At 43.0% G+C, this 24847-nt stretch overlaps 1 protein-coding gene across 2 annotated transcripts; it reads right to left on the reverse strand.

Moving 5' to 3' along the window:
* Positions 1-1138: 1138 nt before the first annotated feature.
* NKIRAS1 (NFKB inhibitor interacting Ras like 1) lies at positions 1139-24847 on the reverse strand. 2 transcript variants are annotated; one of them, XM_081234595.1, is made up of 4 exons: positions 24707-24847; positions 15765-15875; positions 8384-8625; positions 1139-1659 (listed from the first exon to the last, which is right to left on the reverse strand). In XM_081234595.1, the coding sequence occupies exons 2-4, from the start codon at positions 15856-15858 to the stop codon at positions 1417-1419; spliced, it is 579 nt and encodes a 192-aa protein (XP_081090721.1). In that variant the 5' UTR covers positions 15859-15875; positions 24707-24847; the 3' UTR covers positions 1139-1416. The 2 variants fall into 2 exon arrangements, with proteins under 2 accessions (XP_081090721.1, XP_081090722.1); XM_081234596.1 differs by lacking the exons at positions 15765-15875; positions 24707-24847 and adding an exon at positions 10156-10236.

The raw sequence follows: 24847 nt of genomic DNA on the forward strand, positions 1-24847 counted from the left end.
TGTTTTACCCAAAAAAACATGATGAGAAATTTTAAATCTAAATCGGCTAGTGCGGCCGCCATATAAGTAAGTTTTCTATCTTTATATATATACAGTAGTTCTTGGCTTGCACTCACTGAACTCAGCCAATTGAGTTTACATTTTTTTTGTGGGAGGGGGGCCGCACTGGGTCTTCATTGCTGTGCGCGGGCTTTCTCTAGCTGTGCTGAACGGGGGCTACGCTCCGTTGCGGTGCGCGGGCTTCTCATTGTGGTGGCTTCTCTTGTTGCAGAGCACGGGCTCTAGGTGCGCGGGCTTCAGTAGTTGTGGAACGTGGGCTCAGTAGTTGTGGCCCATGGGCCCTAGAGTGCAGGCTCAGTAGCTGTGGCGCACGGGCCTAGTTACTCCGCGGCATGTGGGATCTTCCCACGGGCTTGAACCCGTGTCCCCTGCATTGGCAGGTGGATTCTTAACCACTGTGCCCCCAGGGAGGCCCCACCAAGTGAGTTTGAATTCACTGAACCGCGCCTTAAGAGTATTTAAGATACTACTATTTACTAGACGTTTTAAAATTTCTTTGCTGGACAGTTTATCTCACACTTTATATTGAAAACTAATAGTTCACTGTTTTCACAGTCAAAACCACTAAGTAGCTTGCTTCCGACTTAACAGTTACAATACTGTCAACTTGCTCAGCACAGTCAGCCCCATTACTCAGATCTTGCCCAAATCTTCAGAGAACCATAGCGCAAACTCAGATACCTAACTAACTTGAAGACCACTCCAGAAGGTATGGTATGCCTTGTGGGAAATGGAAGCTTCACTGTAAGTGTTCAGCAGTTTCCTACAGAAGGAAGAACCAGCTGGAACATACTTACACCACCTACTCAATTCATGTTGAACATAATTGGAACAAAGCTAAATCATAGGTTTAGCAAGATCTCTACCAGATAAAATTTAGCTTAACTTAGTACCCAAATTGTTTACTGTTTGTGATCCAGTTTGGACACACAAAAAATGTCATTTCGTAATCCTAGACCTTAGATGATGAGGGAACTTTCCAAAAACAAAGTTAACGTTTGAGCGAATAAGTCTGCATAAAGTTACACAGAATGACAGCTTCTGAAACGGGTTAAAGGTGAGGGGAGCTACTCACAGGTACACGTGCATACCACCCAAATTTATTCTTTTGACAAATGCAACATAATGTAGATAACAAAGGTGCTAATTTTAGGGACAAGTCTGAAACAAGGAGAGTGCAAATATATTATTACTTCATGTCAGGCAACGGTAACTGAATTAAAACTGGAAGTGCATTAAATTACTTCCCTAGGGGCTTCCTAAGGACCAAATGTAGATAGAAATGGCCTGTTTTACATGAGTTCACAGACACCTGGAGGCAGTCACCATTCAAGGGACAGTTGTGCACCCCAGGGTTTAGTTCTCAGAGCTGGAGTTGCCTTTGCTTCTCCTCCCAGGCAGAGGGAAGCTCGCTTTGCTCGGGGGCTGGGAGAGTTTGCGGGCTAGCAGGGTGAAGGGCTCGATCAGGGTCTTACGGTCTGTGACCGTCACCTCCCACAGATGCACCTTCTCGCTCCTGGCCCACCGCTGTGCCACTTCGGCGTCCACTTGTCTCTGCTCAGTAAGGTCAGTTTTGTTTCCTAACACGACAATGGCCACCTGAAAGAAACGGGTACAAGATCACACTTTGCCAGCATCCGTTCCTAGGCAAAATGGAGGAATAAAACTGTCCCATTTAACAAAGTGCTTCGTCCAAACTGACCCTCAGGTGTGAGCTGAAGGGTAAAGGGCATTATCTCACCCCTCCTCGCTCAGTGTGTCTCCTTAAAAACGCAGATGCTCTACAGGCTGCTGACTACGCAACACTTGAAGTTACTCAACTCCGGTAAGACTGGAAGACAAGACTTGGGGAAATCACTATCGAGGGTACAGATAACGGTTTGACTGAAGTGTGTCTACATTTCAGTTTAGCTCTACCTGCTGTCTGGGAAACCTGCGATACGTACTTGAAGATACAACCATGGAACTTCTGGAGCCGTGAGAGGTCTGCAGCCCTGGGGCCTGAGTTCCTTGAGAACGGGAATCGTTCTGTTCACGTCACTCCTAATCATAGCAAAGCGCCTGACACAAGCACTAAATATGTGTTGAACGTACCACCCAATAGGAACGTTTTACCCTAAATGCAAGGCAATCAATCCTTCTCTCGAAGTGGAGCGCTCGCTACCCCCAGGCACTGTTTCAGGTGACCAGAAGGGCGGTCACAGTCCGCCGGAGGGGAGACGAGTGGTGACCTCCAGACGCTGACAGAGGGCCTGGAAAGGCACCTAAAGCAGGAGGCCGGGGAGGTGGAGGAGGGCACCTCTGCGCCACGGCCCCGCTCCTGCCTTTGAGACGCGCGCGCGCTCCGATGGGAGGACGGGGCGGGACGGAGCGGCAGGCAGGGCTCTCCTCCGTTTCAGCAGGAGCCAGCCCTCCCGTTGCTCCCCACCACCCACCCGGTCTGCGGTGAAGGTTCCCTTTCTCTCCGGCCGCCCGCAGGGCACAGCGGGGAGGTGTCCTAGGCTCAGGGCCACCTCCAACGCGGTCCCTCCCTAGAAACCCTCAGGCCGAGGGCTGCTGCTTCTGCCCTGCGCCCCCTACCCACCCGCCCGGCCCGGCTGTCGCTGCTCATCCCAGCGCTGGCCCGTGGTCCCCCCACACGCTACTCCCGTCATACTGGCGGTGATTTCAGCAGCCCTGGGGGCGACCCGGTAGCCTCACCCCTCAGCTCCTTGACTTCAGAGATCCTAACTGTCCTCCCGACCTCAGCCACTCACTCCCACGAACCAGGATAACCGCTCTCCTCTCCGACCTCGGGTGCGGAATCCTGCTCCGACCGCTGCCTTCCTGGTTCATCCCCCGCACCCCTCTGCAGCAACCCCACAAGCACCGCAGGGACCCACGAGCCCCAGCGCTACCACCTCTGTCTCAGTCCTTCAACCCCGCTGCCGCCCTCGGCGCTCCCCCAGCCGAGCTTCTCCTCGTTCGCTCCCTCGCCATCCTTATCACGCCGTACGCCCCCCGCCGCCACCTCGGTTAAGTTGAACTCTTAGCTGTACCTTTTGCCGACACCATTTACCGAACGTGGCCGGAGAAAAACGCAACCCTGCTGGCCGGTCCCGGTTCGTAACCACCGCCCTCCAGCGCGCTGCTGTTCCCCAGCAAACACTTCACGTTCCCGCCACCTCCCCTGGAAGGACGGCGTCTCCTACCTTGGTCCTCCTCCTCCAACCTCCACCGTTCCCTCTGCCTTCCCCGTCTCACCCTCAGCTGATGTCCACACTACGTCAGCAAGAAGACAGGAGCAACCAGAAGGGAAGTGTCAGGTGCTCCCACCGCCACGTCTAACAGCCCCACGGTCCTCTAAGCCCATGTCCCCACCCTCTTCAACCTGGACAAGGATGTCACTATCCCCTCACCTGCGTCTCTCGGCTGAATCATCCCACTGCATACAAACAACCATCTCTCTCATCTGGAAAACAAAACCTTCTTACACATCCTTCTCCAGCTCCTCTCTGTTCCCCTTTTAGGGGACACTATTTTACCCTTTGACTCAAAGCTCTTTCAAAGAGCTATGTTTGCTGTGCTCAACTCTCTCACATCCAGTCCATCCGACTGTCTCACTGTTTCACTAAAACATCGTTGTTGAGATGTCCCAAGTTACTAAAGCTGGCCACTTCTCGGCTTTTTTGATCTGCCTTTAGTATCTGACATAGCTTGGTCACTTCCTACTTTGTAAAGTGCTGACTTTACTTGCTTTCTGGAACACCCTTATCTCTTGGTGTTCCTCGTACTTCAAAGGCCACTTTGTAGACTCCTTTGCTGCCTTCTCACTTCTCCAGCCGGTAAATGTCAAAGTGCTCTAGAGCGAGAGCACCTGAACTAAACTCTGCTTCTCACCTTGTCCCTCAAGGTGAAAGTCAACACAGAGTGATATATATACATATATATATATATATATATATATATATATATTTTTTTTTTTTGGCCGCACAGCATGCGGGATCTTAGTTCCCCAACCAGGGATCAAACATACGCCCCCTACAGTGGAAGTGTGGAGTCTTAACCACTGGACCACCAGGGAAGTCCCAGAGTGATCATTTTAAAACAAGTCAAAAGATGGGACTTCCTAAGAGAGAGGCATGGACATATATACACTACCAAACATAAAATAGATAGCTAGTGGGAAGCAGCCGCATAGCACAGGGAGATCAGTTCGGTGCTTTGCGACCACCTAGAGGGGTGGGATAGGGATGATGGGAGGGAGGGAGACGCAAGAAGGAGGGGATATGGGGATATATGTATACGTATAGCTGATTCCCTTTGTTATAAAGCAGAAACTAACACCACTGTAAAGCAATTATACTCCAATAAAGATTTTTTTTTTAAAAAGGGATTTCCCTGGTGGTGCAGTGGATAAGACTCTGTGCTCCCAATGCAGGGGGCCTGGGTTCAATCCCTGGTCAGGGAACTAGATCCCACATGCATGCCGCAACTAAGGAGCCTGCCTGCAGCAACTAAGACTTGGTGCAACCAAATAAATATTAAAAAAATAATAAAAGTAAGTCAAAAGAGGTTCACCTTCGTTCACATTAAGGACAAATGAAACTACGAAAATACCATTTCACCCAGAAGAGTCAAAAAATTCAAAAATTTAACCACACATTGTTGTCAAGAGTGAAGAAACAGGCATTTTCATACCATTCCTATGGACAGTAACTTGTCACTATATTTACCTTTAACTCAAGAACCTAACTTCTGCTGGTTGATCTTACAACTCTACATTAAAATGTACAAAATAATAAATGTCTTAAGATTATTCACTGTAGTTCATGATAGCAAATGACCAGAGAGAACCTAAGTATCCATCAATCTGAGACTGGTTAAAAAAGTATGATATATCTACAGCCACACAGTGAATACTATGCATCAGTTTAAAAAAAAAAAAAAAGGAATCTGAGTACTGCTATGGACAGGACTCCAAGATATATTACATGGAAAATACAAGGTATACAACAATATGCTACCTTTGGTACAAGAGAAAAGTAAGAAAAAAATTATGTACATTTCTATTTGCTTGTATTTACACAGAGAAACTCTGGAAGGACACCCCCAGACTAGGAAAGGGGTAAAACATTAAAACAGCATGCTTGAGGTACAGGAAATAGACGGTTGAACCCAGGGGTGGGAACAAGTTCAATAGAGTCCTCTCTATACATCATATTTATTTTTGAACCATGTGCAACCATTACCCTTTCAATTTTTTAAAACAGACATGAAAACAAGTAAGTGCCACCCACGCTAGACCCTGCCATCCCTTTGCCTCCCGTCCCGAGTCGCCCTCAGCTCTGCCTGCCCCCAGCCCTGCCCGCTCAGGCCTCAGTGCCGCTCCTGGGCACAGCACGCTCCCGCCCCGGCCCCTGCTCAGCTGGGGCCTCCGCCTGGAGCAGCCTCCTCTAGACATCAGCTTACACCCTGCACCCTTCCCTCACATCCTTCAAATCTCTGCTGAAAGTCACCTCACCAGGCCTTCCCACATCACCTACAGAAAGCAGTGCCCTCACTCCCCACTCTGCTTGACTTTTCTTCCTACACGGCATCACTCCTCACAATACATACTTGTTCGTTGTCCCTCTCTCCCCCACCCCCCAGACAGAAGCTTTATGGCAACAGGGACTCTGTTCTATTGTCTACTGTATTCCCTCCGCCTCACCTAGAACAGTGCCAGGCACATAGCCCAGGAAGGATCTGGTATCAAAGCTACAATGAGGTAGCACCTCACACTGGTCAGAACGGCCATCAGCAAAAACAAATCTACAAACAATAAATGCTGGAGAACAGGGAACCCTCCTAGACTGTTGGTGGGAATGGAAATTGATACAGCCACTATGGAGAACAGTATGGAGGTTCCTTAAAAAAGTAAAAATAGAACTACAGTATGATCCCGCAATCCCACTCCTGGGTATATATCCGGAGAAAACTCTAATTCGAAAAAATACATGCACCCCGGTGTTCACTGCAGCACTATTCACAGTAGCCAAAACCTGGAAACGACCTAAATGCCCATCAACAGATGAATGGATAAAGAAGACATGGTACATATACACAATGGAATATTACTCAGCCGTAAGAAGAAAGAAAATAATGCCATTTGCAGCAACATGCATGCAACTAGAGATTATCATACTAAGTGAAGTAAGTCAGACAGAGTAAGACAAATATCATATGATATCACTTATATGTGGAATCTAAAATATGACACAAATGAATTTATCTATGAAACAGAAACAGACTCACATAGAGAACAGACTGGTAGTTGCCAAGGGGGAGGGGGTGGGGGAAGGATGGAGTAGGAGTTTGGGATTAGCAGATGCAAACTATTATATACAGGATGGATAAACAACAAGGTCCTACTGTAGAGCACAGGGAACTGTATTCAATATCCTGTGATAAACCAAAATGGAAAAGAATTTTTAAAAGTATATGCATGGGGCTTCCCTGGTGGCACAGTGGTTGAGAGTCCGCCTGCCGATGCAGGGGTCACGGGTTCGTGCCCCGGTCTGGGAAGATCCCACATGCCGTGGAGTGGCTGGGCCCGTGAGCCATGGCCGCTGAGCCTGCGTGTCCAGAGCCTGTGCTCCACAGCGGGAGAGGCCACAACAGTGAGAGGCCCGCGTACCGCAAAAAAAAAAAAAAAGTATATGCATGTATAACTGAATCATTTTGCTGTATAGCAGTAATTAACACAACATTGTAAATCAACTATACTTCCATAAAAAAATTTAAAAATAAGCATTTGCTGAATGAATGTGCTTCTTAAATCCCCATAACCATATGAGAAAGGTACTATTATTATCCTTATTTTATGGATAAGGAAACTAAGGCAGAAAAGTTGAGAAGCAGAGCCAAGATTCCAGTATCAAGTACATGAGCTCACTGAACTATACTTTTAACTTTAGGGGGGCAGGGAGGGAAATCTGGGGATACTCCCCCAAATAATCACAGCACTTATCTGTCTCGGTGGGAAAGATGGGAAACAGGTGGAGCGGAGCCTTCATTACTTACCTTTTTACATCTTTTGAAGATTGAACCTTGTGAATGTCGTTATCTATTCACAAAGTAAGTTAGTATCCAAAATAATAAAAATAATGAAAATATCAACAACCCAGAGGTCCTTGAACAGGTGAGTGGTTAAATAAACTCTGGTGCATACACACCATGGAAAACCACCCAGCAAGAAAAAAGAATGAACGACTCATAAACGCAATTACCTGGATGACTCTCCAGAGAATTATGAAAAAGGCCGATACCTCAAGGTTACAAACTGCGATTCCATTTACGTTAACACTCTTGAAATGACAAGGTTACAGAAATGGAGAACAGATAATGGTTAAGGAGGGAGAAGGGATGGGAGGGGAATGCGTGTGGCCATGAAAGGTCCCATGAGGGGTCCCTGCAGTGCTGGAAAGGTCCCCTCACTGTATAAACGTCAGTACCTCGGTTGTGTTATTTTATTTATAGTTTTTGCACAGTGTTATTAGCATTGGGGGAAACTGAGTTAGGGATCTCTATTATTTTTTTAAATTGCATGTGAATCTACAATTACCTCAAAATTAAAAGTATGACATAAAAAATACATAAAAATTAGGTTAAGTAAAAATTAGGTTAAGAACATCTAGCCAGTGCTGTGAATGGGTTCATGACACGGTTTCCTAAACCCTGAGGAGTCAGCCATGCCAAGACCCAGAGAAAGACCTGCGATGAGAGAGTTCCAGGCAGGGGAACGAGTCACTGAGAAGGACTTCACAGGGGGACAAAATTATCATGCTGGAAAAGCAGAAAGTTGACCACTGGAGTACAGTGACAGAGGAACAGAATGCTAAAGGTGAAAGGACAGACATGGGCCAGATCATCTAAAACTTTACAGACCATAGTAAGAATCTTATTTTCAAGTGGTAAGTGGATAGAAGCTACTAATTATTTATTAGTTTTTTCCACTTCTTTTCTTTTTTTTTTTAAGGCTAAGGACAATCCTACTTCTCCAAGAAGACAAAGCCCCAGGAAACAGTGATCCCAAATAACGTGAAATGAACTACGCAGTATTTGCAATATGGAGTCATTAAAATTCAAGTTGTACATGGGAAGAAGCAAAGGCAGAAAGTCAAATGCTGGTCCTGGTTGAACTCAGTCCTGTATTTCCTGAGCTAGGGAAAAAATCATGAAGAGTACAGATACTGTGAATACAATTCAATGCTTTTAAAATATTTTAATTGCCCAAAAGCCCATGCTACAATTTCAACAGTGTTATGATTCATAGCTAGCATTTTTTAACATACCCACTTACCTCTTTTTTGTCTTTGAACTTATCAATTTCTTTCTTCAGAAGCTCCACTCTTTGAAAGGATTCAAGGTTATTCACACTGTACACAAGAACAAAGCCATCAGCAAATGAAAAATAATGCTTTGGCAGCTCCACTCCTTCCTGTAGGCCTCTGGTGTCATAAAGATGTAACTGTTCCTTGACTCCCCGATCTGTTTCCACTGAAGCCATATACACATCTTCCATTGTTTCACAGTCCTCCATTCCTGGGGTTAAAAAGGAATTACTTTTACATATACAAATATCAAATTATTATGTTATTCACCTGAAACTAATACACTGTTATGTCAATTATGCCTCAATTGAAAAAAAAAGCTTTTACTCTTTCTGCATAACTCAATACCAATTGTTGTGTATTTTCTCGTCCTTTAGAAGGTGGCTTTCTAGGTCCCTTATTTACTACACATAAGAATCATATTTCCATTTACTAGCTTCTTTAAAATGAAAGGTAATTGTTACAGTAAATGAACAAAGTGCTTTTTAAGATTATTTCTTCCATATAGACATAAAAGAAAAATTTGGCAGTGAGATTTACTATTACTTATTTTTCAGAAGTAACTTACAAGAGTCAAAGAACTTACTATCTCAATTGGAGAATTAAGGGCTGATTTTTAAAGTACCTTCAACAACTAAGTGGCCCCATTTTCTTTTTCATCAGCGCCAAGGACAGGGCCTGGGTAAGTTTGATTTTTCTCTGTACAATTTCCACTGTTTCCAGGGTCTGTTTCAAGGACTCAGAAATGTACATGTCCAGTCTGTGTCTAGGCACCAGGCCTTAATTCCCAAGTACCTACTGGGCACTTCTGTGTGAATGTCCTCCAAGTCCTCCAAACTAACAAGACTTGTTATCTTTCCTGCCCCACCTGTCCCTCCTCCTTGCTTTTGTCCCTTGATCACCATCCACCTGCTCAGTCTTCAGCGTTCTCTTTGAACAAGGAAAGTATGGGTGAACGTGGTCCTAAATCAGCCACTCTACACCTGAGACATCTGCTCGATCCACTGCCTGCTTCCACTCCCCCTGGCTTGCTCCCTTCACCTGAATGACTGCCAACAGCTCAGGAAGCACCTGGTCAACACCTCATCCTTTCCAGGCTCTGCTGAAATGTCAGCTCTGTAGATTTTCTTCTGATTATCCACTTCCCTCCATCCTGCTCTTACTGTGCCTTGTACAGGTAATACCACTTCACCCTAAACTCTTTTCATATCTGCCCCCTCTGGAGCTGCAGTGTAAACTCCTCGAGAGCCAGGACTGTGGCTAATCTCTCTTTGGAGCTCTGAGGACTAACGAATTGACTTACATACGTAGAAAGTCCTTAGTAAATGCCTGAATGAATGAATGAATGCATGAGCTCATAACTGGTGCCCCAATTTCATTCCCCTGCTCGCCTGAATGATGAGCCCTGTAAAATCCATTTTACTTTGCTCCATGTGTGTGGGTTTTGTCTCTTCAACTCACCTAGAACTTCCTCAAGAGAAACAACACTTCTGTGTACACGGCAAGTATGCAACAACCATTTGTGGATGAGGGGATTAAGGTGAGAAGATGAACACTTTGAATGTTAATGACTAATGCAAGAGGTAGTCTATGAAGACATAAACTTATTGGGCTTCGATTACAAAAAATTTAAAAGCAAAAACTACCAAGACTTTTGTCATGGTGGATGTTCTGTCCACCAAAAGCCAGTCTGGTTCCCTTCCTCCTCCCATTAAGCTTAGACCTTTTGAGATTTTCTCACCCTATACATCAAGTGAAGTTACGACTCTGCATCTCCTCTGCCACTCCATGCCACCTCTGTCCCAGCAGGAGACTAAGGCTGCACTTCTAGAAAGGGTAGAACAGAGGCTGCTTAGATGTGCGACAGAGGGGATGAGCTCCGCAGTGAAAACAAGGGGCAACTCAGTGACGTGCCCCCTCGGCTCCCAAAACTTTGGCGGCCAACTCTTTATCCTCTAGGCGGAAGGATCTGGGGAATCTGGCCAGTGAAAAAGGAGAAATCCTAAATATGCTAACCTCTGAGGTAAACCAACAAATGCCCCACCCAGGTCACCTTATAATGAAGCAAAGTCATGAACCCTATCCACATGCTTAGAGCTTTAAATTAGCTTTTCAGTTCCCCATTCTTAACTACAAGCAGACAACCAAGGATTACCAGATACCTGAGAAAGAGAAAAAAAAATTCGGAAAGAGCACCTGAAAAGAAAAAGACTGTGCAAAGAAAACAGACAAAAAAACTACCAAATATTGTACTCAAAGAGATAAGATAGTGCATCCATGAAATAACAGGATACTAAGAAATGAAAACTCAACAGAAGGGCTGAAAAATAAGGATGAGGAAAATTCCCAGAGTGGAACAAAATGCTGAGAAATTTCCAACAGAAGAAGAGAAAATTTAAAAATCAGAGGACGAGTCCAGAAGATCCAGCATCCAAAAAGAGAGTTCCAGAAAGAGAGAACAGAGAACACAGAAGAGAAATAATTCAGAGATGAAGAACACACATTTCCATATTGAAAGGGCCCACCAGGTGCCCAGCACCGTGGATAAACACAGACTGATCCTATGATACACCACTGTGAATTTCAGAGCACTGGGGAGAGAGCCTACAAAAGCGTCCACGTCCGAAGCAACAAGAATCACGATGGCTTCTGGCTTCTCAGAAGCACTGGAAGAAGACATTAGAATCTGGTAAACTGAAGATACACATGGTCTATGAGCCTGCGATTTCATTCCTAGGTATATCCCCTCAGACCTTGTCCAAATCATAGCTGGGATACGTGTATAAGACTGTTCACAGCAGCACTATTTCTAATAGCCCCAAACTGGAAACAACCCAAATGTTCATCAAGATACAAGAGGTAAATAGGGACTTCCATGGCGGTCCAGTGGATAAGGTGCCACGCTCCCAATGCAGGTGACACGGGTTTGATCCCTGGTCAGGGAACCAAGATCCCACATGCCACATGGGGCGGGCAAAAAAAAACAAAAAAACCAAAACGATACAAGAGGTAAATAAATGGAGGTATATTGAGACAATATATCTATCGTGAAAATTACATCACACCTACTTAAAACAATATGGATGAGTCTTACAAATGCAATGTTGAGTGAAAAAAACAAACACTGAAAAATTTATACGGTATGATTCCGTTGATATCAAGTCAGTAAGAGGCAAAAATAAACTATGTCATCCAGTGATACATACATAGGTGGCAAAACAATAAAGAAAAGAAGGGATTAACCAAAAGTCAAGGGAAGGGCTGAGTTTTGATTGAAGACAGGAACACGGGGAGCTGACAAGAGTACCTGCGGTCTTCTACCTTTTGACCTGTGTGGAGGTTATGTTAGGTTTTGTAATTATTCATTAAACCACATGTGTGTTTTATGCACTTTTCTATATGTATGATGCATTTTATAATAAAAGGAGAAAAGATGATAATGGACCAATGCTTTCAAAATTTTGGAAGGAAATTATTCTCCATCTAGAATTCTATACCCATCAAAATTATAACTCAATTGTGAATGAAAGTAAAGACATTTTCAAACACGTGAAGCCTCAGAATATGTATCATGCACATTTTCTTAGGAAACTCTTTGAGGGAAGCCCGCCATCAAAATTAGCATGTAATCATAGAAAGAGGAAGACCCCAGATTCGGAAAACAAAACCTCACATGAGAGTAAAGGGAATCATAGGGACAACAGTAAATACCTTTATTCAGAAGCCCCAGGATTACTACTGTGCACCAGGCATAGTGGGCATTCTGAGGGCTGTCATCACCCGATGCCTCATGCCATTGTGCAACCTTTTCAACCTCCAAAAAAGTCCTCCAAGATGTGCTCCACCAAAAGAAGGGCGTAAACAGAAGGTGACAGGAGATCTAGAAAACAGGAAATCAAACCCAGGAAGAAAGAAAAAGTAAAGGAAAGTTCTATGGTGACAGCTGTACAATAGGCCCAGATAAGAGAATGCTAGCTCCTGGAAAAATATCTCAAAAAAAAAGGGCGGGGTGGATTATCTGATATGATTGACCTCATGGAGAACTGAGAACCATCTGCACAGGTGGAAGGATCAGCAAAAGGTATGAACAAAACTAAAGAAGTAATAGAGCAAATATTAGCCTCCATAAGAAGAAAAAGAAAGAAAAGAAACAATTATAGTACATAATACTGCTCAGCTGAGAATATTTACATGTGCCAGCAGTTGTCAAAGTGTGGTCTACAGAGATCCCTTGAGGTATCCTTCCAGGGAACCCATATGGGTAAAACTATTTTCATAATAATATAAGACATTCGTCTTTTTCACTGTGTTGACATTTGCACTGATGATATAAAAGTAATGATGGGTAAAACTGCTGGTGCCAGGACTTCCCTGGTGGCACAGTGGTTAAGAATCCGCCTGCCAATGCAGGGGACATGGGTTCGAGCCCTCATCTGGGAAGATCCCACATGCCGTGGAGTGACTAAGCCCGTGCGCCACAACTACTAAGCCTGTGCTCTAGAGCTCACGTGCCACAACTACTAAGCCTGTGTTCTAGAGCTCACATGCCACAACTACTGAAGCCCGTGCTCCGCAACAAGAGAAGCCACTACAATAAGAATCCCGTGCAAAGAAGAGTAGCCCCTGCTCGCCGCAACTAGAGAAAGCCTGCACGAAGCAACAAAGACCCAACGCAGCCAAAAATAAAATTAATTAATTAATTGAAAAAAAATTCTCTAAAAAAAATACTGCTGATGCCTTAGTACAAATGAAGGCAGTGGCACCAACTGTATTAGAGGCTGAATTCCTCAACACTTCATACTTGCAGTTTCAAAAGAAAAAAGCCAGTTTCGCTTAAGAATGTCCTGGATGAAGCAGGAAAAATTACCAAATTTATTAAATCCTAATCTTTGAGTATGTATCTTTACACTTTTTTAATATTCTATGTGATTAACGAGAAGTATACATGAAGTATTTCTGCTTAATGAATAATGGTAACTAACTGGAGGAAAAGGTCTTGCATTTGAGTTTCAAGCTGAAATAGCTACTTTTTTTTTTTTTTTTTTTGGCTGTGTTGGGTCTTCCCTGCTGCGCACAGGCTTTCTCTAGTTGCGGTGTGCGGGCTTCTCATTGCAGTGGCTTCTCTTGTTGCGGAGCACGGGCTCTAGGCATGGGCTTCAGTAGTTGCAGCGTGTGGGCTCAGTAGTTGTGGCTCGCAGGCTCTAGAGCACAGGCTCAGTTGTCATGGCACGTGAGCTTAGTTGCTCCGCGGCATGTGGGATCCTCCCAGACCAGGGATCGAACCAGTGTCCCCTGTATTGGCATGAGGATTCTTAACCAACGCACCACCAGGGAAGTCCCACTTCTTTTTTTTTTTTAAAGAAGGAATAACAGAAAAAAAAACCCATGGTTATTCAGGGCATTTGACAGACATTTTCTCAAAGATGAATAACGAGAGCCTATCATTTCAAGGAAAATAACTGATAGTATCTGTTGTTAATGATAAGATTTGAGCTTTCAAGCAAAAATGAGAATTGTATCCATCAGCAGAAACTTGATAGCTTCCCAATACCGATGAGACTGGTGATGATATTGATATATGGTATTTGGAAGATCTGCTTACCTCAGTTAACCAGTATTTTCCAAATGATCAGTTCACAAATGTTAAGAAACCATGCATGCAAACCATTTGAAGTGCAAGATAAATCAATGAGATTTTAATGTAATAGAACAGGAGAAGTTCACTGATGTGGCTTCAGACTCCACACTGCAATAACCTTTAAGTAACCATCACTGATTGAGTTTTAGTGAAATACCAAAGAAGAAAGTCCACAATTATCTGCAAAGCTATTAAAATATTCCTACCTTTTTCAACCACATATTTGTGTGAGGCTATATTTTCTTCACATATTTCAACTTAAAAAACATATAACAACAGATTGATGCAAAGGCAAGCAGATATGATAATCCAGCTGCCTTCTATCAAGGCTGGACATTCAATTTTCAAAAATGTAAATGAACACTCATCTTCTCACTAAATTTTTTTGAAAATATAACTACTTTTCATTAAAATGTGTTACCTTAGCATATAAGTTTATTGTTATTATTATTATTATTTTTTTTGCGGTACGTGGGCCTCTCACTGTCGTGGCCTCTCCTGTTGCGGAGCACAGGCTCCGGACACGCAGGCTCAGCGGCCATGGCTCACGGGCCCAGCCGCTCCACGGCACGTGGGATCCTCCCGGACCGGGGCACGAACCCATGTCCCCTGCGTCGGCAGGTGGACTCTCAACCACTGCGCCACCAGGGAAGCCCCTATTGTTATTATTTTACGTGATAAGTTTTTTTTTTAATTTCCTCAGGTTTAATCTCTAATAGAATAAAAATATCGTTAAGACATAACCTACAGAAACAAAATCTGTTGGGGTTTTAAGAGGGGAAAGGGATTCTTTTTTCCCCCTTTGGGCATAATTTACTTTTTCACTGGCATAAATTAGAATCTGAGGGTGAGAAATTCAAAACCAATAGTGCAGCACTGTGATAGGTTTCCAGACCTTCTGACACAGGCATTGTTATTAATAAAAACCAAATATGGATTTAACTGAAGTTGTTAAATATTATTCTGGGAAGGTGGAAGAGAATCAGAGTTCATCAAAATGGTTAATAAAAGTAAGACAGAAATGTGCTTGAAGCCACTTGCCAGTGATAAATACTTCAAAGATCTCTGATTCTACGTATATCTCTAAGATAAGCCTTGTTTCATTCTAACGTGTTATGTCTGTCCTTCCTTACCGAACTGTGACCTCCTTAAATCCAGAGATGCTTCTCCACCTCTAAATCCTCACAGGCCTCATCACAGCCTGTATCAAAGAGCAAGTACTGAACAATTATTTAACTCAATGAATGAATAAATGAATGAGATAATCCGATTCACAAAATTAGGTCATATTGCAGCAAACAGCTGTCTCTTCCATTCTTAAAACCTATACAGCAGTACTGGAAATTCATGTTTGAAATGAGAATGAGAGATCATTCAATGTATTCTGACGTCAGTGAGTCTGTGATTCCAAGACCACTCTTCATCATGTAAACACACTGGAAACCACATAGAGACAACATTTTTCTTACCTGTTATAACTCTTGTTCTAACAGAGTAAGTGCAAGCACTCTGGAATTTCAACAACATAAAGATGATTTTTCCTTGATCCTACCTTCCCCACCTCATCTCTGTCGATTTCTATGACCCTTTTGGTCCCTCTCGATGACACCTCACTTTTATGCACCACTGCCCATCTTTAAGTTAGCATGACCAACAAAAGACCCTGACCAGTTTCCAGAACCTGCAGGGAAACTAGGGAAAAATAATCTTACCAATAGTATGATTCCCATAAAGGAGCTGCTCCAAAATTGCCGTTTTTCCCACAGATAACAAGCCACAAACCACAACCTTACAGCCCTTTCCCATCTTCTCTTAGGATATCACTGTGAAGAAAAGAGAAGAACTTTAAGACTGTGTACTGTTAAAAAAAAGAAAAAAGAAAAAAATCAACCTTTCCTTTTTCTTTCTTTCTGTGTTTAAATTTAATTAGTAATACATACACAGGGGGCAACTGCAAGTATAAAAAGAAATGTAGAATACGGTACATCCTTCCAAACCCCATTCCTGGTTCCCATCCTCCCTTAATCAGTGTTACTAGTTTCCTATATACCTCTGCAGAGGTGACCTAGAGAAACGTAAGAATACATGTATAGATACATGTTTGTTTTCAAACAGCATAAACGCATCTTATACAAAGACTATTCCAATACTAATTAAGTCTATAGGAATCCGAACTGAATCCTAGATGAAGCAATCCTTGAAAGACTGCCTGCTCATCAATGTTTACCTGGAAAAATAAGCATTTAAGTAAAAATTTAAGGAGGCATGAAGATAAAAATTTGGACAGAGAGTAGACATCATTTTTTAAAGAAGTATTAACACCATCAATGCGAACGTCAGTCTTTTCTCAGGAGAGTGAGAAACTGGATTTGGGGCTGTCTTAGTCATACTTCTTTTTGCGTCACAGTTCTTCATGCTAGAAAAATTGCTCAGGCACTTTAAACTGAAAGAAAGGAAAACTCATTTCTCCTCGCTTCCTCACATATGCATGGAAGAGCAAGACTGGGTAACACTTTCTTGAATTTTCCTCAAAGTTTTTATTTTCCAGAAGGCAAGGTACCAGCAGACAAGACAGAAAGGGAAAGGGGGCTCATTAAATACAACAGAAAAACTTGGGAAGAGAAGTTCAAGTTCCACACTGTCTTTTGCCTCCTTTCCTCCAGTTCTCTTACCTAGAAGTGTGAGCATGCAATAGCTCTGACGAAAAAGCATGCCACAACGCCTTCAAGTCAGAAAACAACAACAAGAAAGTCCAAATGAGCATTCAAATAAAAGGGATGGTGGGCATCTTTCTGTGTGTGCGCACGTGTGTCACACATCACTTTTTTTATCAACACCTAAAACATTAACAAATGAACTTCCTGTAAGTCTTCTCTACTCTGTTTTCCCGAAGTCTGTAAATTTTTTTTTTATCGAAGTATAGCTGATTTCCAGTGTTATGTTAGTTTCAGGTGTACAACAGAGTCAAAAATTTTATAGATGATCCTCCATGTATAGTTATTATAAAATACTGCCTATCTTCTCTGTGCTGTACAATATATCCTTGTAGCTTATTTATTTTATACATAGGAGTACAATCCCCTCCCCCTACTTGCCCCTCCCCCCTCTCTCCCCCCACTGGTAACCAACCACTAGTTTGTTCTATCTCTGAGTCTGTTTCTTTTTTGTTATATCCACTAGTTTGTTGTGTATTTTTTTAATTCCACATATAAATAACATACAATATTTGTCTTTTCTCTGACTTATTTCAATATGCATAATACCCTCCAGGTCCATCCATGTTGTTGCAAATAGCAAAATTTCATTCTTTTTTATGGCTGAGTAGTGTTGTATATATTGATATCTTCTTTATCCATTCCTCTGTTGATGGACACTTAGGTTGCTTCCATATCTTGGCTGCTGTAAATAGTGCTGCAACAAACACTGGGATGTAGGTATCTTTTCAAATTTGCATGTTTGTTTTCTTCGGATATATACCCAGGAGTGGAAATGCTGGTTCATATGGTAGCTCTATGTTTAGGATTTTGAAGAACCTCCATATTGTTTTCCACAGTGGCTGCACCAGTTTACATTGCCACCAACAGTGCAAGAGGGTCCCCTTTCTTCCACATCCTTGCCTACGTTTATTTGTAGACTTTTGGATGATGGCCACTCTAACAGGTGTGAGGTGATATCTCATTGTGGTTTTGATTTGCATTTCTCTGATGATGAAAGATGTTGAGCATCTTTTCATGTGCCTGTTGGCCATCAGTGTGTCTTCTTTGAAAAAGTGTCTATTTAGGTCTGCCACCCATTTTTAAATTGGGGTCTTTTTTATATTGAATTGTATGAGTTGTATTTTGGATATTAATCCCTTAGCAGTCATATCATGTGCAAATATTTTCTCCCATTCAGTAGGTTGTCTTCATTTTGTTGATGGTTTTCTTTGCTGTGCAAAACCTTTTAAGTTTAATTAGGTGCCATTTGTTTGTTTTTGCTTTTGTTTCCTTTGCCTTAGGAAACAGATTCAAAAAAGTATTTCTAAGATTTATGTCAAAGAGTGTTCTGCCTATGTTTTCTTCAGGGAGTTTTATGGGTTTTGATCTTACCTTTACGTCTTTAATCCATTTTGAGTTTATTTTTGTGTATGGTGTTAGAGAGTGTTCTAATTTCATTCTTTTACATGTAGCTGTCCAGTTTTCCCAGCACCACTCATTAAAGAGGCTGTCTTTTCTCCATTGTATATCCTTACCTCCTTTGTCATAGATTAGTTGTCAAAGTCCATAATTTCTTATGACCCAGATCAGCCATGACACTTATCTCCTGACATGAAAAAAAAATTTTTTTTTTTGGCTGTGTTGGGTCTTTGTTGCTGTGCACGGGCTTTCTCTAGTTGCAGCCAGCAGGGCTGCTCTTCATTGTGGTGCATGGGCTTCTCATTGTGGTGGGTGGGCTTCTCATTGTGGTGGCTTCTCTTGTTGCGGAGCAGGGGCTCTAGGCACGTGGGCTTCAGTAGTTGTGGCTCACGGGCTCTAGAGCATGGGCTCAGTAGTTGTGGTGTACGGGCTTAGTTGCTCCGCGGCATGTGGGATCTTCCTGGACCAGGGCTCGAACCTGTGTCTCCTGCACTGGCAGGTGGATTCTTAACCACTGCGCCACCAGGGAAGCCCCTGACGTGAAAAACTGTAACACTACCATTATTGTACTGCAGTAATAACACAGCACTCATTTCCAGAGCATTACGCTACATTTTACCAGTAGATAAATAATCATCCCTTAGGTGATATAACCATTATTTCCTGGGTGGCACTCTTGGAATCTTTCTGATAAATCTTCCCAAGAATATTTATCACCTGCTTCCAGGAGAACCACTTCTCTTAGGGGACTTTTTCTTCTTTATAATTTCTAAATAATTGCAATAGAAAAACTCTCAGTCTTTATTTATAAGGGCAGAGTTTTGTTTAACACTGATTATCTATGGTATGGTAACAACTATGTCAGCAACTATGACCTATTTTAAAAGGTTTTCTACACATATTTCTGAATTTATGATTAATTTAATGTCATCTCCTTTATCATAGGATTCTACTCTCTCTGAATAACGTGGTCTCCTGTAAGTTATACTATTGAATCTCTCTTTCAAAGGGTTTTTTTTTTTTAAGGTAAGAAATGGATTTATTTACATTTATTTATTTATTTATTTTGGGGCTGCGCTGGGTCTTTGTTGCTGCATGCGGGCTTTCTCTAGCTGTGGTGAGTGGGGGCTACTCTGCTGCAGTGCACGCGCTTCTCATTGCAGTGGCTTCTCTTGATGTGGAGCAAGGGCTCTAGGTACGTGGGCTTCAATAGTTATGGCACGTGGGCTCAGCGGTTGTGGCTCGCAGGCTCTAGAGCTCAGGCTCAGTAATTGTGGCTCATGGGCTTAGTTGCTCCACAGCATGTGGCATCTTCCTGGACCAGAGATCGAACCCATGTCCCCTGCATAGGCAGGTGGATTCTTAACCACTGTGCCACCAGGGAAGTCCCAAAGTGGATTTATTTAGAGAGAAACATGCTCCACAGACAGTGTGGGCCATCTCAGAAGGCGAGAGCAGCCTTGGGACAAACACACTCCACAGAGAGGATGTGGGTCATCTCAGAAGGTGAGAAAGGCCCAAAGGGCTTTTAATAATAGTTAAAATTTAAAGGAAGTTGCCACCTAACTACATGAGAGGAGGATAAGAAAGTGATGGTGGCACGCAGAACAATTCTGTTGTCAGAAAAGGTTGCCGTTGGAATCTAAATTCTGATTTTTCTATTGTTATTTTCTATTGTTATTTCCCTTCCTCTGAAATAATGTTAGGATCAGCAGATAAAGTTTGTTAAAAATATGCACTATTTTGTATTTGTGTTTGTATAAGATAAATTGGGGGATTTGTTTCAGTATTTCAGAGAAGATTTCAAGGGCGAAAAGTAAAAGCAACTGAAAAGAGGTAACTCAAACACTAGGTAAGGATTTTAAGGTTTTTTAGGATGCTGAGAGAAGGAAAGAAATAAAACAGATCTTGGTAAATATTTTATACCATCAAAAAGAAAACAAAGATGAGAGGGTAAGTGTGATTAATCAAAGCACACCTGAAGCATTCTAGCTTCCTAGTTGTCTTCAAGTAGGAAACAATAATACTACATAAACCTGAAGATTAGGACTTCCCTGGTGGTGCAGTGGTTAAGAATCCGCCTGCCAATGCAGGGGACACAGGTTCGAGCCCTGGTCCAGGAAGATGCCACAGGGTAACTAAGCCCATGCACCACAACTACTGAGCCCACACACCACAACTACCGAAGCCCGTGTGCCTAGAGCTCATGTTCCGCAATGAGAAGCCACAGTAATGAGAAGCCCACGCACTGCAATGAGTAGCCCCTGCTCGCTGCAACTAGAGTAAAAACTGAAGATTAGTGACCTGCTTTACCATCAATTAAAAAATATGAATTCTTGGGACTTCCCTGGAAGTCCAGTGGTAAGACTTCACCTTCTAATGCAGGGGATGAGGGTTCAATCCCTGGTCAGGGAGCTAAGATCCCAAATGCCTCTCAGCCAAAACACCAAAACATAAAAACAGAAGCAATATTGTAACAAATTCAATAAAGACTTTAAAAATGGTCCACATCAAAAAATCTTAAAAAAAAAAAGAAGAATTCTTGAGGTATAAACTACTGTGTATAAAATAAATAAGCTACAAGGCTACATTGTACAGCACAGGGAATATAGCCAATATTTTATAATAACTATAAATGGAATATAATTTAAAACTGTGAATCACTAAGTTGTACACATGAAACGCATGTAATACTGTACATCAACTATACCTCTGTAAAATTAATTTCTTAAAAGTATGTGTTCTGTAAAAAAATAATATCTAATGTAAGATTTTGAATGAATAACATTAAATACACATACAAAAACACTTTATTTTTCATATATGATCATGATGGCAGGGACTCACATTACATACAAGGAAGTTGTTCTCACTCATATATATTCAATATGTACAAATAAAACCTACTAAAAGCTTAGTTCTATAAGCATTATAATATTTCATAATTCCCAAACACAATAAATAGGCACCATTCCCTTCCAAATATAAAGGGAGGTCATCTGCGGCACCCTGAAAGGGCAGGGAATCACATGAATAGATCCTGGGGGTGGCCACGCCTCTTATTAAACCCAGGTTTCGAGAGTCTGAAAGGCCCCAGAGTAGATGGATGACCTTTAAGGTCACTTCTAATACTGTAACACTATGAGAGCGGAAACTACTTACCAGGAAACTGCATCAACACGAGGTTAATACAAAAAGCGGTAGCTACAGCTACCTGTATAGTCCCTACCCTAAGAAACTGCTGGACAATACAATTCAATCTGTGACCTATTAATCCCTGACAGTCTGATGTAAATGACTAAGAGTATGTGCTTAACAGGCAAAATCCAATGCAGTCTAAATACATATTGCTTTGCTTTCCAGGCTAATCAATAATGTGGCTAGAGAATAAAAATACGTTCTGATCCATTCTGCTGAAAACACTGAGCTTGGTCAGTATTCTCTTTGAAATGCCATCACAAAGAGCTACCCAGAATTGTCAGTACTTCTGTTCTTCTGTTCTTCTAAGGAAATCATTCTAGTTTTAAAGTAAAACACAATTTTTTAATGCAAACTGAAAAATATTATCACCAAAACACTGTTAACCTCATAAAGAGATGTTATAGATCTTATTATGCAAGCATCACAGGAAGAAAACCTCTACACTGTGTATTTGTTTATGTAAACATCATGGATTGTGTGCAATACTTTCATTTAGCCATAGATGAATACACTTTACATACATAAACACATATTAAAAGAGTTTTGCAAACAATACTGCACATAATGAAATACAATAAACAGATTCCAGTAACCATTCTTTTACTCATAATCCTTCAGGGGATTATCCTAACGCCAGGCATTAGGGACAAACTAGGAGGCAAAATCAGAAATGATCCCTGCCCTCAGGAATCTCAAAATCAATTGAAAATACCAATCCAAATCTTGCAAAATTGCTAATTGAGAAACTGCAAACTGCAAATCAACAAACAAAACTGCAAAACCTAATTAAGAAATAGCAGTGATTAATCACATTGCCAGTATCTTCTTTCCAAATGATTATTCCACCTTTGTAGTCAATCGTTCTTAACTAATTTTCCTCACAACCCACATCTGATCCATCAATAAACCCTCTACCTTTCAAACACATCCAAGGCTGGACCACTTAGCACCTCCATCACTAATGAAGTAGTCTAAGGCACTATAGTCTCTCATCTTATCTCTCAAAGATGTCCACATCATAATCCCCCAAATCCATGAGTATTCTACTTTACATGGTAAAGTACCTACTAGAGAATGGACTTGAGGATATGGGGAGGGGGAAGGGTAAGCTGTGACAAAGTGAAAGAGAGGCATGGACATATATACACTACCAAACGTAAGGTAGATAGCTAGTGGGAAGCAGCCGCATAGCACAGGGAGATCAGCTCGGTGCTTTGTGACTGCCTGGAGGGGTGGGATAGGGAGGGTCGGAGGGAGACGCAAAAGGGAGGGGATATGGGAACATATGTATATGTATAACTGATTAAATTTGTTATAAAGCAAAAATAAATAAATAAATAAATAAATAAATAAATAAATAAATAAATAAGACTTTGTGGTTGTGACTAAATGAAGAACCCTGAGATGGGAGATTATCCTAGATTATCTGAGTGGACTCAATGTAATCACAAGTGTCTTTATAAGGTGGAGACAAGAGTGGCAGAAGTGAGAGAGACAGAGATTTGAAGATGCTATAATGCTGGCTTTGAAGATGAAGAGGCCAGAAACCAAGGGATGCAGGTGGCCTCCAGAAGCTGGAAAAGTCAAGGAAATGGAGTCTCCCCTAGCACGCCTAAAAGGAACACAGCTCGACTGACAACTCGATATTAGCCTAGTGAGATTTCTGACCTACAGACCTATAAGACGATGAACGTGTACTCTTTATTTTTTTATTGTTTAATTTTTTGGCCGTGCCACCTGGCATGTGGGATCCTAGTTCCCCAACCAGAGATCGAACCCGTGCCCCCTGCATTTGAGGTGCAGTGTCCTAACCACTGGACCGCCAGGGAAGTCCCATTGTACCCTTTTAAGCCAGTAAATTTGCTGTAATTTGTTATAACAGCAACAGGAAAATGAATACAACCTCCTAACCGTCCACACTTATTCCCGTCTTCCTTTTAGCCTCAAATAATCCTTTTTCTTTTTTTCCTTTGGCCACGCTGCGCAGGCTTGCGGGATCTTAGTTCCCCGACCAGGGATCGAACCCAGGCCAAGGCAGAGAAAGCTCTGAGTCCTAACCCCTGGACCACCAGGGAATTCCCCAAGTGATCCTTTTAAAATGTAGATCACATGAAGTCACCCTTCTGCTCAACATCGTCCCATGGTTTCCAATCTCAGAAAGTTTGAAAACCCAAAGCCCATAAGAACGTTCGTCTCTTTGATGTCACAGGCCAGTTTCCCCTATGCCTCCTTGCTGGTCCTGTATTAACGCAGGCACACTCCAGCCCTGGCGCTGTTCTCTCTGACTGAAATCAGTCCCCACACCTCCAAGGTCTTTTCTCAAATGCCACTTCTCAACACTTACCTGAATATTCCATCCAAAATTTCCACCCCTGCCCCAACACGCCCTACCCGTCCCCTCCCCTTAATATTTGTCCTTAACACTTATCACAGAGCACAATATACATTTTATGTCTATTGTCCTTTTCCAAGAAGCTAGAATTGCTGCGACGACCACTGCTACCATCCCAGCAGCTGGGCACATGTGAGGCCCTTCAGAAATATCTGTTGAATGAATCAATGCACCTGTGAGGGCTTTTACAACGGTAAAGCTGCAATTTAAAAAAAAAAAAAAAGGCTATTAGGAAATGGGGTAAAAAAAATATAACCAAACACGCTAATTTAGAAGATAAGAGTCTCTTAAGCCTTCGCCACATTTAAACTTAGAATTCGTAAGAGAATTAAACCACATGATTTATCTAAAATGAAAATATTCTGGAGATGCAAAAAAGTTAGTAAATAAACTGTCAATAAAGAACGCAACACAAAACGCCTGCATTTTCTCGGCTTTTTTCCCCAAAACACTCGCACCTGACGACCAGATTTTGGCATATAAATATTTCGCCTTCCTAAAAAGACCGTGGTTCTGACGTAGCAAATCTGGGACCAGATCTGCACGCAGGAAAGGCACGGACCCGGGAAGGCGAGGACCCGCCTGCAACACGCCCCCCCACCCCCCGCAATCCTTTTGGTGCAAAATTCCTCGGAGCGGGGCCTGCAGTCCCAATTGCTCCGGGGGGGGACAGACGCGGCTCCCACCGCCAAGCCCCCGCACCTCGAGCGTCCCACCTGCCGGCTGGGGCAGCGCCGCCGGGGCCCCCAGTTTCTGCGCGCGTCCGGGGAAAGCGGGGAGCCCACCGCGGCCCCCCCCCCCGCCAGGTGAGGCGCCCGCAGTGCAAAGCGGCCCTGCCGGACGCCCCCGACAGACCCGCACGCCCCGCAGGCCCAGAGGGGAGCGGCGCGCGGGCTGCACGGCGGCACCGCGGGCTGAGGTCCCGGGAGCCCCGGCCCGAGCTTGCCTCCTCGCGGCGGCGGGATGTCGGGACTCTCTCCAGGCCTTGCCGCGGACGGTCACCGCCGACTCGCCTCTCACTCTCAGGCTCGAATGCCAGGGAGAGGGGGACGGGACCTGGTAGGAGGTTGCGCCCAATCCCGGCCTA

Source organism: Mesoplodon bidens, assembly GCF_964165515.1.
Source record: "Mesoplodon bidens genome assembly, chromosome: 5".
In the NCBI taxonomy this organism is placed as follows: domain Eukaryota; kingdom Metazoa; phylum Chordata; class Mammalia; order Artiodactyla; family Ziphiidae; genus Mesoplodon; species Mesoplodon bidens.